Source organism: Pseudogymnoascus verrucosus (assembly GCF_001662655.1).
Source record: "Pseudogymnoascus verrucosus strain UAMH 10579 unplaced genomic scaffold scaffold_3, whole genome shotgun sequence".
Lineage (NCBI taxonomy): Eukaryota > Fungi > Ascomycota > Leotiomycetes > Thelebolales > Thelebolaceae > Pseudogymnoascus > Pseudogymnoascus verrucosus.
Window position 1 is genome coordinate 499,683 of NW_017263654.1, and position 13,631 is coordinate 513,313.

Sequence of the window (13,631 nt, forward strand, 5' to 3'; positions counted from 1 at the left end):
CATTTAGCATACGTTAGTTTTGGCGCAGATTTCAAGCCTCATAGCCTCTTTTGCGCAAATCTACGATGTTGTCCGAACCCTGTCTGAACTGCTTTCGGCGCAGTTCCTAGATTTTATAGATTCCTTTGTGCATACTGTCCGAACCCTGCATGAACTGCTTTTGGCCCAGTTCCTAGGTTTGATAGACCCCTCTGCTCATGTTGTCTGAACCCTGTCTGAACTGCTTTTGGCGCAGATCCCAAGTTTTGTAGCCTAATTTGCGCACATATTCGATGTGGACGGTATGGATAGACCAGCAATAGACGATAATATGAAGGCAAGAGGTAATTATCTCATTATTACTATGGGAAATGCCATGCTCCATAGCTGGCTCTCTTCCTCACATTAACTCAACAGCGGCAAGCCCAATATGATCAGATGCCATCCCGCTCACAATACCACCAATGCACCACCCAAGCTGCCCCATAACTCCCAAAATACCCAAACAAGCCTCTCCAAACCCATCCCATACACCACCCATATCCCATATTCACAATCCTACTATACACACCTCCACTAAACCCCCATAGTCGCCCTCCTCCTCCTCTGACTCCTCGTCCGCGTCTGCGACCCCGACCCTGATCCCTGGGACGTCGACGCACTCCCCCCCGTCCGGCGCCTCATCTTGCGCTTCCGCACCCACCCCGGCCCGCGCGGCATAGTGGGGTCATACTCATCATCGTCGTCGTCGTCGTCGTCGTCGTCGTTGTTGTTCTTTGCATTTGCGTCAAAGTCATTATCACTCGAGAGAGTAAGATCGACCTGCTGCGAGCCGGAGGGAATGACGAAGGGACTGCTATTGGAGGGAAGTCTCTGCCTTGGTAGAGCGGGGCTTTGGGGCGGACTCCTTGTCGTCGTTGTAGTGTCTTTGGATGGGTTCGATCGTTGATGTACGTCCTCGACGAGCTGTGACACAAACAGATCTTCTGATCGCGTTCGGGGTGTCATGTCGCCGGAATTCTGGTCCGGGTCGGCTCGTGCGTCTAACTCGGCATCGAGCTTCGCCATTGCTTCTTCGTATGATTTGTTGGCGCCTAGAGAGGTGGAGGGTGGGGCTATAATGAGTTCTAGATTGTCTTGTTTAGCAGCAAAAGAGCTGCGTGCAGTGGAGAACATCTCGTCGAGACTGGGAAAGTCCAGCACAGAGGATTCGCGTTCGGACGGTGGGGCCTCGAGTGCGGCTGCTGCGTGGTTCGGCTGGATAGACGGAAGTTGAGGCTCTTCTGCTAGAGTTTCCGTGTGAGCAGAATTTAGGGAAAAGCCGTCCTGGCTGAGCGGAAAGGAATTGGAGTCGCCAAAGCGGTCTAGAGTTGATTCACCAGGCGTGGGAAAATCAGGTTGTCGTTGGCCGTGGTCTGAGGTTTGGCTGGCTAGCGATGAGGGAACCAAGATTTTGGGATAGAAATTAGATTGCGTGGGCGTGGAATTGTTCTCGTCTTCAATGTGGGATAGTTGCGATGAGTCTTCTAGGGTTGCAGCTTTGTTCAAAGATACATTCATAGATAGGGCAAGGCGCTTGAGCTCGGCGTTATCATTTGGGGTATCGGGAAGTTGAGGCCTGTTCTTGAGGACCGAAGACGGAATATCTGATCGAAATCCAGCTTCCCTCATAAGAACAGATAACTCCTCTCTCGACTCCTCAGTGATCGACACATCAACCATCTCATCATCCACCTGCGCCGAATGCCGGATAGCTGGAAGTTGCTCCGACGGAAGGCGTGGCGGGGAGTCGTCCTCAGTTTGTACCTGGTGTATATCCTGCACAGAAATCCTATCCTCATCAGCAACTTGCGGGTTTTCAATGGATTCGTTCGGTGCATCATGTTGTTCATGGACCAGGGTGATAGACTCGTCGGTGCTGGTAGTTACCTTATCAGATACCGCCTCTAGAAGGCCATCTATCTTCAGATTCTCGGGCTCCGCCTGCAGCAGTTTTGGTTCCATGAGCTCGGCGAATCCTAGTGCTCTGAAGCCATCATCCAGGTCTTCCTCCTCCTCTTCATCCTCTACGGGCATGTCGAATTTGCCGTAGATTCTCTCACCAGTTTCTTGGTTGTAGTATCGTTCTGGGTATTCGCGGTCTCGAATTGCTAGCGTCAGTTCGACCTCGTTCTTGTCGGAAACGATATTGACAACTGCAGTTCGGTATTCCGAAATAACCGGCTGCCAGCTTGTCGCCTCAGACATGATAAGCTGCTTGAATGCAACTACCATCCCCGGCTTCATATCCTTTGGTGTGATATCTGTAAGGCTCGAAGTATCGGCAGGAAGGGCTGGTAAGTCATTTTCGTCAGTTGGCTCGCCATCAACTCCCTGCGAATCCTCCATAACCTGATCATTGGTTTGGTCGTCTACACCATCGTATTGATCAAAGTCGCCAGTGTTCTGTCCCTCTTCCGAATATTCGGTATAATCATCATAGCCGTTGTTGTCATGATTCCGCTTCTGCTTCTTCGCCGAGGCTTGCTCCTCTTCATAATACTCCACTTGATTCCTCTGGTTTCTCTTACCCTTACCGCCGCGCTTGCCTTTCCGATAGACATGCTGCTGCTGAGGATCCCAGCGTTGCACGAAAGGGAATGGCGGTTCGCTCAATTCAATGCCTTCTTGGCAGCATTCGACGGCTCTGAGGGTTATTTTCTCTCTCCAGGTGTCGTCGTCCATATCTTCTTCATCTTCTGCTGCTACCGGCACTTCAGGTTCGCGCTCCTTGACCTTCCTGACATCTTTCATAAGCTTATTGCGGATGTTCTCTTCGTCAGCTTTTGTCTTGGGGTTCTTGATGCCCAAAGCGCCAAAAAGTAGCCTTCGACCAGCGTCCACATCGACCTTGGACTTCTTTTTCGTAGAAGCTGACGAAGTAAGCTCCTTCTCTGTCGATGCGGGCACAGGTGTTGACTGATCGGCCAAATGGCTAGACGAAGTCCCATTGGGTGTCTTGGCCGCTGCCTTTCCATTCGACAAAGTGGCCCCAACATCAACTCCACCAGCAGATAGAGAAGCGAGTAATTCCTGCCTCCTCGCTTCAAACTCTGCCTCTTTGTTGGCCTTCTTTGAAGACGTCCCCTTGGACGTACGTAGACCCATTGCCTCCTCCTCCTCAATCTGAGCTCTAGCAATGGCCAATGCCTCAGCAGCGGCTTCAGGGGTCGTGTTGCTGTCAATATTCAGCTTCCCGAATTCGGCAAGGGTCACGCCGGCGGGTAGGATGCCTTTCTCCTTGAAGCGTTGTAGGATGTTTCCTGATCGCCGGCGCTGATTCCGGGCTTTTGTAGAGTTTCGCCCTTCGCCTGGGGGAACAGTTTTAGGGGTATCCTTTTGAGTAGAGCTTGCCGCAAGTTTGGATGTAGTTGGCGCTTTGGGCTCTGCTGGTGCTTTGCTCGATGCTACTTCTGGTTCTGAATCTGAATCTGAATCGGAGCCCGAATCTGAATCAGAGTCAGAGCTGGAGTCAGATTCGGAATCAGAGCTGCTTTCAAACTCAGATTCGGAGCTGCTGCTGTCATCGCTACCGGATGAGGAAGTTAGGTCATCAGCGACTTCGGTTGTCGGCACTGCAGGCGCAGCTGAGATTTCCATTTCATCGTCACTGTCGCTGGAGTCGGAGCTTGAACCGGAGTCACTCTCACTCTGGCCTGGAACATCGAAATCCTCGTCATCCTCATCATCGCTATCGTCATCAAGTGCAATGGCATCCGGGTCATGAACAACAACCGTGTCTTCCACAAACCTGACGCTCTTACTGCTGCTGGGAGAATCAGATCTTCTCAGCACTGAATGGCGGCTTGGTGGGAGTGGGATATTAGTAGCTCGGGCTAAGGTGCTTTTGGCAATGTCAGAAAGACCTTTGCCAATATTGATTGATCCTGGAGGCAGGCCGTGGCTGTCGTAATAGCCTGCCATGCCACCATCATCCTCCTCATCGGAACCCGCCTCATCCTCCTCTTCCTCGTCTGCATCGTCGACTTGATCCTGATCTTCGGCAACCAAGTCCTCTTCTTGCTCCACAACCTTAACAGACCTTGTCTGAACTCGTGAAGATCTAGGTGCCTTCGCGGTTTTACTCGGCGACCACATCATGGAACGAACGGCAGTCTTCGACCTCCCAGGCTTAAATCCCTTCGACAGAGTATCGTAAGCTGCGCCAACATCCATATCGCAATTCTGCATCACCTGCTCGCAAATAGACGGAGGGGCGTCCGGAAACGCTTCTTGCAGCTGTATGATGTTATGCGACTTGGGGTCAAGCTTGTCACCCGTCTGGACCCCGTCCATTTTAGACCCATGTTTTATATTTTCCTTATCCGAAGCTCCATCATCGTCGGACTCAGCATTGAGAGCCTCGAGCTCCCCCTCCAGTTCACCTTCGTCCACGGATAAATCCTCATCCATATCCTCATCTGCAGATTCGAAATTGCCATCATCTTCGGATTCATCCTCGTCGTCGTTGTCGAAATCAGCTCGGACAACAAGCTGCTGGTTTCCACCATCGTCGGTTTCTTGCGGCACTCCTTCGATCCGGAGAAAGCTCTCGTCTGAGTCCTCATCCTCCAGATCATCTTCGACTGTCTCTGTGTATGTAACCCTCCGCCTCTTCCTTGGGTTGATCGTGACAGCAGGCCTACTCTCAATCATTCTTCTCCTCGGCCTCCCAAATACCGCCCCGTCAAACAGGTGTATGCCATCCGAAGTAATTTGATACCTTCCCGAAGCCCGCCTCTGCTTAATATCATCACTGAGAAGTGGCCGTATACTAAGATGGAAGGTCAGCAATGTTATTCCCCCAGGCGCATCTAGAATAGAAAACCCACATAACCTCATCATCCTCATGCAAAATGCTCTTCACATCCTGAAAATGCAAACACTCATAATTCGTCTCCTTCCCCCTCACCTCAACCGCATAATCCTCCAACCCCCACTCCCCCTCCGACTCAAGAGGCACGACCTCATTCACCTGCTCCAGCAGCTGCGAGACGATCACCCTAGCCTCGTCATTCACCGGCCACACGATCGCCGCATCTGGCAGATCATGCCGCTTCACTACTAGTCGGAGCCGCATCGTTGGTGCGGGGTTGCGTTGTTGCAGAGAAATTTGTTCTCTCAGACAGAGGGCAACCTTGGGGCTGGCTTCCTCGAGAACTTTTGGAAGGCAAAATCTGGGGAAGGTGGATGCGACGTGACGCGCCTTTCGCGAATTTTAGCGTTATCAAACGGTATTTTAGCTGCGATAAGCAGGGGTTGCTACGCTGCAGGATGGTCCCTGGAGAATGCCGTCTAGCACCCAGCACAGTAAAAAGTTTCAAGACACCAGTTTTACGACAGGAGGGTGCTATTGGCTTTTAAAGCTGCCATGCAAAAATATAATTCTATGATCATAAAGCTTTTCATTATTAACTCCTCAATACTCTTTCTTGCCACGCTTCCTACTGCCCTCTTCTTCATTGTGCTCAGCTGGTACACCCAAGCTCGTTGCGCCCAGAGCCCTCGATCCACCCAACCTTCTCCCAATCATGCTCTTATCAGTACTCCTCGACGCATTCTCCTCCTCCAAGAGCTCATTCTCCTCCTTATCCTCCAGCATCGTCCCCTCTATGCTGAGGAACCCCCTCTCCCTATCGTGAGACGACTCGATATCCTTAACCCGGAACTTGACAATCCCCTCAATCTTCGTCCCCGCCCCATCGACATAATACCCAACACCATCCTCCGCATATCCCTCCCCCTCCAAGTCCTCAGCCCCAACCCACTTCCACTCCTTCGGCAGTCTCTGCCGCTCAATACTAGCATTGAAGAGATTCCAGCACACAATCCCAAGGTGTCCCTCATTCTGCAGATTCACATACCCCTCCAACCACCCTCCCCTCGTCGGCTTAAACAGCATAAACTCCGCCGTAACCCACGTCCAGCTAACAGCATACTCATCCGTGCTCTTCATCATGACCTGCGCCCCGCCATCCTGGAACGGCGCTTCCGCGAGCCGGGGATTGCTGTACGACAACACGACGCCGTGGAAGGGCGGGTAGTACGTGAGTATTAATGGCGACAGGTGCTCGGCGCAGATGCCCTCGATCGGCGTCCTCTGGGAGATCGGGGCCAATGGCAGGTATAAGGACGAAGTTTGGACATGGAATGGCGACTCGTTGGTTGAGTCTGGGTTTTGCGCCGCCTGGACTGGTGCAGCAGCAGTTGTTTCCTCCTCGATTATCTCCTCGACATCTCCGGACTTGTCGTGCCTATGCTTCTTCGACTTGTGCTTAGTCCCATCCTCCTCCTGCGTACGCTTCCGCTTCTTCTCCTTGCCGTCCTTGCTCTTGTGCTTCCTGTCCGACTTGTCCTTCGCCGGTGATGATATTAGAGACGGCATTGTGGTGGTTGTTGTGTTTGGGTTCTTGGAATTTCCCAAGTCTCCAATCTTTGCTATCTTTATCGCAGGTCCTAAAAATTGCAGATGCCAAAAATTGTTGCGGCCGCTAGCGTGGTTGCCAAGGATAATTAAGGCATGGCCCCGGGTACCGAAGTTGACACGGTGGATCCGAACAAAAGACACCGACGTCCGTGAGACTCGAGGCGCTTACTTTATTATAAAGAAGGAATATCACCAAGAGGACACGAGTAACGTTTCCTCAACAAAGTTTCCTCACAACCAGCCTCAAATACTTTCGATTTGACGGCCCCATGGTTCCACGACGATAATACAAATGTCCTCTCAACTCCTGTCCCTCGCGGGATGGGCATTCCTACCAAATGTATAACATATCCCCCATCTCTATCCAAATCAACCTCATTCTAACAAACCCCCCTTCCCAGCTCGCCACCAACGCCCTCCAATCCGTCTGGTACGGCATCACCATCCGCGCCGGCGACCCCAAACCCCAACCTTCCACCCCCCTCCACAACACCCACCGCCGCCGCATCCACATCGCCGTCATAACCACCTACCTCCTCTACACCATCTACGAAGCGCACCACACCATCCGCCAATCCTCCGACTACTACCAAGACCTAGGTCTCCCCCACTCCGCCTCAGATCGCGAGATCAAATCCCGTTTCCGCCGCCTCGCCGCCCTCTACCACCCCGACAAAGTCGCCGAGACAGCCACATCCACTGACTTCTTCCGCCACCTCAAGACCGCCCAGGACACCCTCCTCAACCCCGCCGCGCGCTTCGCATATGACCGCTTCGGGCCCGACATCGTAGGCTGGGCGAACAAGTCGTCCATCCGCGATTACCTCACCGTCGGCGCCGTCGGGATCATGCAATACTACGGCATCGGCGCGGTGATGATGTACGTCCTCGGCCTGACGGGCCACCTCCAATTCGGAGTCTACTGGCGCTGGTTTGGCCTTCTCAGCCTCGCTGTGTTAGAAGCGCATATCGCCTCCCGCCCATACGCACCGCGCTTCGCCTCGCACCTCCTCAACCCCCTCCTCACGAACGTGGGGGGCCAACCACCATACTTGCCTTTCCAACTCATCGCCATCCTGCGCAAATGCGCATTAACCCTCTTCATCGCGCTCTCGCAACTCGGCCCCCTCCTATCCTCGCCGCAAGCAGCAGCGAAATCGGGGACGGAGGAAGAGCGGCTGACCAGGCAGGTGGAGCGGATTGCCGCGCTGGCGGGAGCGGCGGACGCAGAGGCGTCGAGGTTGGTGGCTATGGAGATGGCGCCGTTTGTGGGGGATGAGGGGGCGGTGAGGGAGGTGCAGAGGAGGACGAGCGAGTGGTTGGTTAGTAATACTATTAGGTCTGATCCGGAGGTGAGGGATGCGTTGGGGAATGTGTTGAAGAGGAGGCGGGTGGATGCGCCGGCGGGGGCGAGGGGCAATAGATAGAGGTTGGGTGATAAGGGGTGGGATGAGAAGGGGTGTGTATACCACTTGTTATGAAGGGAGGGTTTTAGAGTTCCTGAGCTACGGCCAACTAATGAAATAGAATTCCACCGGCGTGAATGGGGTTGCGTGAGGTTGTTCAGTCGAAATGAGAATGCTCACACCTACTATTACCCTTCCAGCGCTCCTTCCTTCCTTCTCTTCTCTTTCTCTCCTTCCTTCCTTCCTTAACTTCAAAATCATCATCCGCGCCTTCCATAACTTCAGATATCCAAACGCACCTTCCACCATAACAGATATCAACTGCACCTTCCATAACTTCAGACATAATCCGCACCTTCCACGCTACAGCCACCAACCGCACCTTCCATCATAACAGCAGCTCATCCGCACCTCCCACCACACCAATCACCCAAACCCAAACCCGCAACCCACCAAACCCCCCACCGCAACAATGCCCGCCCAAACACTCACCACCAAAACCCACACCTCCGTCACCATCACCGGCCCCATCGTCACTAACCCCCTCTCCACCAACACCAACTCCAAGGGCACCCACAAGAAGAAACCCATCGCCAAATCCCAAGGCCGAGTCGTCAGGTAGCGACAGGCTGCTATAGAGGCGCTGGAGATGCGTGCCTACCTTGCTCGGGTCCGACGACAGTCTGTAACCGAGGGGATGACTGGGAAATGTGAGTGTGTGTGTGAGTGTGGTATCGGTGATAAAAATGCCAGAGAAGAGAGAAGGAGAGAAAGGAGAAGAGGGAGAGGGAGAAGAGGGAGAGGGAGAAGAGGGAAGCCAGAAAGAGAAGAGCGGATAGGGATGGGAGGAAGAAAAGGTTTGAGGATTTGAAGGGGGGAAAGAATGGGGGGAAGGGGGATTGGAGAGTGCAGGAGGTGGAGAGGATTTTTGAGGGGTTGGTTGTTTGAATACTTGCGTTGCTGGTTGATGTGTTCTTGCTTTGCTTGTTCAGGTGTTGGTATTGGATCCCTATGTTGCTGGTCGACGTGGGTTCCTGTTTTTGCCTGTCGAGATGGGTTATTGTTTTGGTGGTTGGCGGTGGTTCTTGCTTTGCTTGTTAATGTTTTAGATCCTGGTGTCACTGGTTGATGTGGATTCTTGCTTTGGTAGTTGATGTTTTGGTAATTGGATCCTTGCGTTGCTGGTTGACGCAGGTTCTTGCTTTTCGAGTTAACATGTTGGTAATTGGATCTGGAGAGGTTGTTTGTTTGCAAATTAATTAAATCGAGTCCTGGGAAATAATAGAAAATGTCAGCAATTAACTCCAAAATCAGCCTCATCCCATAACGCAGTAATGTCAGTAATCCACTCTCAAATCGATGCCATCCAGAGTCAGTAACGACAACAGTATACCCACGAATCAACCACTCCTCAGATCAAGCAATTGCCAATACTCTCCTCACGAATCATCCCGATCCTCAAATCCAGGCACACCAACCACTCTCTCCCACATCAAAAATCACACCATAAAAGACACCGACACCGACACCGACACCATCATCAAGAAACAACAACCCTTCATTGACCCGTTGTACTCGCATGTATTCCTATTGTTCTTACACGACTCCCTCCCCCCTTGCACCATTCCTTCGGCGCCCCCATCCTCATATATCCCGAACACAACAAATATATCGTACACACACCCAATTCGGAGTTGGTAGGTCGGCCCCTTCCTCCGTTTTTTCCCCCGCCGCGTTCCTTCCTTCAAAGCTTGTCCATCGCTCCTTCCCACTCCCGTAGTGTTACAGAACACACAATTTCTTACAAACTGTACCACGGTATCAGCACACCATCCACGACTATCTCTCGACGCACGCGGGACGCAGATCATGCACACTCGCCCCGGAGATAAGGAGAGGTAGGTAGGTAGGTAGGTAGGGTACTCACGCAGGCAACAACATATCACTCCACTGGCTCGAGAAGAATGCCACAGCAACCTGCACAAAAAAAGTCAGTCAGTCCGTCTTCCTCCTGCAACCCGTACTCCTCCCTCATCCAATCGCGCTCAGGATCATCACTCTACTTACCCCGAAAACAGCAATACTCCTCACCACACTCGCGTTCTCCGACGACGTGACCGCCTCGTACGCCTGTCCCAGATATCCCCTCTGCGCACCGAGACGACGGCCACCTCCTGCGCGCTCAACGAGGACTCTTTGCGTCTTGGGAGGCATAGTTGCGGTGTGTGTTTGTGTGTGTGTGGTGTAAATGCGGTGTAGGTAAAGTGCGGGGATATATGATGGCGTAAGGTATTATGCACTTGGAGCGAGCTGAAGGGTGATCCGGAGGTGCTTGGTTTGATGACGGTAGACGGTTAGACGGTAGATAGACCTTCTTTCGTAAGTTCGTACAGTTCGGATGGACCGCGAAATTTTGGCGAGGAACACTTCCGGCCTGAGGCTAGCCTTGTTGGGGATGAAACGTGACCTGTGACCTTGAGTTGTGGCCGGGGAGATCGGAGAGGGGTGGATGGAAGAAAGGTTAAGCCGGGGGCCGCGGAATTGGTGGTGGTACAGGAAATGCAGGACAGGATCGGCTAGAATCGGGTGGCGTGGGTGTAAAGGTAAGAGGGGGGATGTAAGTGGCTGGAAGTGCGTTAGTGGTGTAAGTGGCTGGCTGGAATAGCTGGTGTGTTTCTGCGGGATGGGAGTCTACTGCTCGTACTACTGCAAGTTTCTGCTGCAAGTCTACGGTGAGTCTACAGCTAAGTACCTTCCAAGGATCATACACAGGGTTGCCACGCGCTATCAATCGTAGAGAAGATACACAAACGGAAGACAGCAGGTACTTGAGTAGGTACAAACACCACCATGGGACCCCGCCCGATATCGCTGCCAGTTTCAGTCTTCTCCAAGGTACCAAATTGTATCGTTCGGGATTTGGCGGGGTTCTTTTTCTAACTTCATGTTTCTGATTACTGTGCACCACCGACAATACCGATAATTCCCCCAATTCCCCCGTATCGGGAGATACACGCACTATAAACGCTATAAACGCTATAAAGACGCGCATCAACAACCTACAATTATCTCTACGACCTCACTTCCATCCGTCCTGCACTTCCTACGCTACTACGCTACTACTATCGAGCCGTTGATACCCTCCTCCTCATCCCTCCTCAACAAACACCAAGACCGACACCCCGCCATTGCACTCATATCCGTCCAAGATTCTTCCATTGAACCGCCTCACGACCACCCCCAGCTCACCCCCCAGCCGTTAATGCGAACCTCAAAACCCTAATCACAACGGCTGAGGAGTATACGGACTTGATCTGAATACTCCTTGCGTCTGGAATCCACCCCATCCCACGAGACCACCCAACTACGCCTCAAACGACCACCATCTACAACCTATAACAACCACCACCCTCCTCTACAAACCCCAAGACCCTCCGCGGTCATGCTTCCTCCAGTCCCCGTCCTCAGCGATTACGGAATCTCGCCCGAAAATGGCTTCCTCCCTGATCGTCTGCCGCTGCAGCACCTGCCCGACCCCTACTATAACAAGTGGGAGTCCATCGTGGCCAACCTGCAGGCTCTCCTCTTGAGCAAGCGCCTCCGCGGCATCATTCACGATCTCCCTGTCCTCACTACCACCGGTCTGGAAGATGAATCCGAGTGGCAGCGGGCATACATGATGCTGGCCTTTATGGCACATGGCTATATCTGGGGTGGTGAAACACCTTCAGAGGTACGTTGCTATCTACCCTCCAACTACCAATAGACAACCTCACTAACACTCCCACAGCGAGTCCCGCCATCAATCTCCATCCCCCTCCTCGCAGTAGCCAAGCACCTCGACATCCCCCCCGTCGCCACCTACGCCGCCGTCGTCCTGTGGAACTTCAAACCCCTCTTCAACAGCGAGCCGATCGAGAACCTCGAGAACCTCTCCACCCTCCTCACCTTCACCGGCTCCCTCGACGAATCCTGGTTCTACCTCACCTCCGTCGCCATCGAAGCCCGCGGCGGCCCCATCGTCCCCTTGATGATCTCTGCCATGACCGCCGCCCGCGAAAAAGACGCGCCCTACGTAACCGCCTGCCTCCGCTCCTTCGCATCCCGCCTCGACGACCTCAGCGTCCTCCTAGTCCGCATGCACGAGAACTGCGACCCACACGTCTTCTACCACCACATCCGCCCCTTCCTCGCCGGTTCCCAGAACATGGCCGAAGCCGGCCTCCCCAACGGCGTCATCTACGACACTGGCTCGGGAACCGACACCTACAGCCAGTTCAGCGGCGGCAGTAACGCGCAGAGCTCGCTGATCCAGTTCTTCGACATCGTCCTCGGCATCCAGCATCGTCCCACGGGCCAGAAATTCGATAAAGCGCACTCGGACCAGGAGGGCACCGCGCCTCCGCCAAAACACAATTTCATCCACGACATGCGCCGCTACATGCCCGGCGCGCACCGTCGCTTCCTCGCTGACGTCTCGCTCTGCGCTAACATCCGCGATTTCGTCGAGAGCCGCAAGGTGGACACGGAGCTGACGGGGGCGTATGATTTGTGTCTTGCTCGTCTCCAGAATTTCAGGGACAAGCATATCGCCATCGTCGCCCGCTACGTCGTCATGAAGTCCCGTGAGACTCCGCCCTGGACGCGCGATGAGAGCAACAAGCACCGCCAGAACCTCGCCCTGTCATCCTCCTCCAACAACCAGGATGGCAAGAAACTCCGCGGAACCGGCGGAACGGCTCTAATGCCCTTCCTCAAGCAGGCGCGCGATGAGACGGTGGAGCCGGCGATTACGCCGTGGAAGAAGACGATGGGTGGGGGCTTTGGGAAGTTGAAGGGAGTGCCTGTTGTGGCGCCGCCGGTGACGGACGAGAAGCTCGAGAAGACGAGGAGTGTGCCGGATTTGGATTTGCAGGTTAATGGGCTTGCTGGGTCGTGGGCGGCGGATGTGGAGACGGATGGGGTGGGGGGTGGGGGTTTGTGCCACTATTAAAATAGACAGGCAGGCGGAGAGACAAAACAGATGGACAGATGGGGGAAAATCCTGGATCTTTTGTTGGGAAAAGAGAAAAGGGTCGCTGTTGAGGTTTTGGAGGGGAGGGAAAATAAGTCACATGGGGGGTTTTTCGTTACGTCGATAAGGAGGGCGGAATTTTGTTAGCAACGAATTTGCGGTTTTTGTTTTGGGTTGTTCGGATAGGATAGCAGGACCATGGAGATAGTCATGCTTCTATATAGATGTTGCGGCGACGCACATAGTTGGATCGAGGGGTGGATGACACTCAGCTCAACTCTGTGGTTTCCATCGGATCGATGCGATGGTAGTATATGAAATTTGGATGAGAAATGATGAGCATATACCTACTTCTACTGCGTTTAATGATTGTACACCTACTCAGCGCCAATTGATATTCCTCGATACGACCATAAGACTATGGGCTTTGAACGATCAATTCCGCCAACCTGCCTTACCAGTCATTGCAGAAAATTTGAAAAACTATCATCACACGCAGCGGTCAAGACGCCCAGCCCATCAATCAACCCCACGGACCGCCTTGCCGGGGTCATCTCACAATCCCCAACACACCCATTCGGCAGTTCCGCCCTCCACCCCGCTGCGATGCACTGCGTTCCTGCACATCTAAACTCAACCCCCCAACCAGCTAACTCCATATCCACATCCCTCGCAGCGCACATATACCCGGGGAGTCGCGGGCCCAGCACCATCGGAAAACTCTTACCGCCGCTATCCCGTTCTCCGCCCTCCAGCACGCCATCCC

The 13,631-nt window shown here is 53.4% G+C and overlaps 5 protein-coding genes across 5 annotated transcripts; 2 read left to right on the plus strand and 3 right to left on the minus strand.

The window, feature by feature from the left end:
• Nucleotides 1-317: 317 nt before the first annotated feature.
• On the minus strand, nt 318-5,200 carry VE01_01182 (uncharacterized protein). The gene is made up of 3 exons (XM_059463338.1): nt 4,851-5,200; nt 1,909-4,792; nt 318-1,810 (listed from the first exon to the last, which is right to left on the minus strand). The coding sequence occupies exons 1-3, from the start codon at nt 5,096-5,098 to the stop codon at nt 1,775-1,777; spliced, it is 3,168 nt and encodes a 1,055-aa protein (XP_059320044.1). The 5' UTR covers nt 5,099-5,200; the 3' UTR covers nt 318-1,774.
• A 163-nt stretch (nt 5,201-5,363) lies between these two features.
• VE01_01183 (uncharacterized protein) lies at nt 5,364-6,443 on the minus strand. The gene has a single exon (XM_018270709.2). The coding sequence runs from the start codon at nt 6,401-6,403 to the stop codon at nt 5,438-5,440; it is 966 nt and encodes a 321-aa protein (XP_018134302.1). The 5' UTR covers nt 6,404-6,443; the 3' UTR covers nt 5,364-5,437.
• A 136-nt stretch (nt 6,444-6,579) lies between these two features.
• On the plus strand, nt 6,580-7,935 carry VE01_01184 (uncharacterized protein). The gene is made up of 2 exons (XM_018270710.2): nt 6,580-6,785; nt 6,847-7,935. The coding sequence occupies exons 1-2, from the start codon at nt 6,738-6,740 to the stop codon at nt 7,870-7,872; spliced, it is 1,074 nt and encodes a 357-aa protein (XP_018134301.1). The 5' UTR covers nt 6,580-6,737; the 3' UTR covers nt 7,873-7,935.
• Nucleotides 7,936-9,652: 1,717 nt separating this feature from the next.
• Nucleotides 9,653-10,065, minus strand: VE01_01185 (uncharacterized protein; the record flags this gene model as incomplete). Its single annotated transcript, XM_018270711.1, has 3 exons — nt 9,653-9,659; nt 9,779-9,828; nt 9,919-10,065. 3 exons carry the CDS (start codon nt 10,063-10,065, stop codon nt 9,653-9,655), a joined length of 204 nt encoding a protein of 67 aa, XP_018134300.1.
• Nucleotides 10,066-10,647: 582 nt separating this feature from the next.
• On the plus strand, nt 10,648-13,605 carry VE01_01186 (uncharacterized protein). Its single transcript, XM_018270712.2, has 2 exons — nt 10,648-11,584; nt 11,642-13,605. The coding sequence occupies exons 1-2, from the start codon at nt 11,294-11,296 to the stop codon at nt 12,842-12,844; spliced, it is 1,494 nt and encodes a 497-aa protein (XP_018134299.1). The 5' UTR covers nt 10,648-11,293; the 3' UTR covers nt 12,845-13,605.
• The last annotated feature ends 26 nt before the right edge of the window (nt 13,606-13,631 follow it).

What these genes read in the sequence shown, in the direction of transcription:
- VE01_01183 (XM_018270709.2), bottom strand. Translation starts at nt 6,403, where the DNA reads ATGCCGTCTCTAATATCATCACCGGCGAAGGACAAGTCGGACAGGAAG.
- VE01_01186 (XM_018270712.2), top strand. Translation starts at nt 11,294, where the DNA reads ATGCTTCCTCCAGTCCCCGTCCTCAGCGATTACGGAATCTCGCCCGAA. An exon ending in GTGGTGAAACACCTTCAGAG is followed by an intron (nt 11,585 to 11,641) that starts GTACGTTGCTAT and finishes ACACTCCCACAG; the next exon opens with CGAGTCCCGCCATCAATCTC.
- VE01_01184 (XM_018270710.2), top strand. Translation starts at nt 6,738, where the DNA reads ATGTCCTCTCAACTCCTGTCCCTCGCGGGATGGGCATTCCTACCAAAT. An exon ending in GATGGGCATTCCTACCAAAT is followed by an intron (nt 6,786 to 6,846) that starts GTATAACATATC and finishes CCCCCTTCCCAG; the next exon opens with CTCGCCACCAACGCCCTCCA.
- VE01_01182 (XM_059463338.1), bottom strand. Translation starts at nt 5,098, where the DNA reads ATGCGGCTCCGACTAGTAGTGAAGCGGCATGATCTGCCAGATGCGGCG. An exon ending in CATGAGGATGATGAGGTTAT is followed by an intron (nt 4,793 to 4,850) that starts GTGGGTTTTCTA and finishes CTTCCATCTTAG; the next exon opens with TATACGGCCACTTCTCAGTG. An exon ending in TAGAGGCGGTATCTGATAAG is followed by an intron (nt 1,811 to 1,908) that starts GTAACTACCAGC and finishes TGATGAGGATAG; the next exon opens with GATTTCTGTGCAGGATATAC.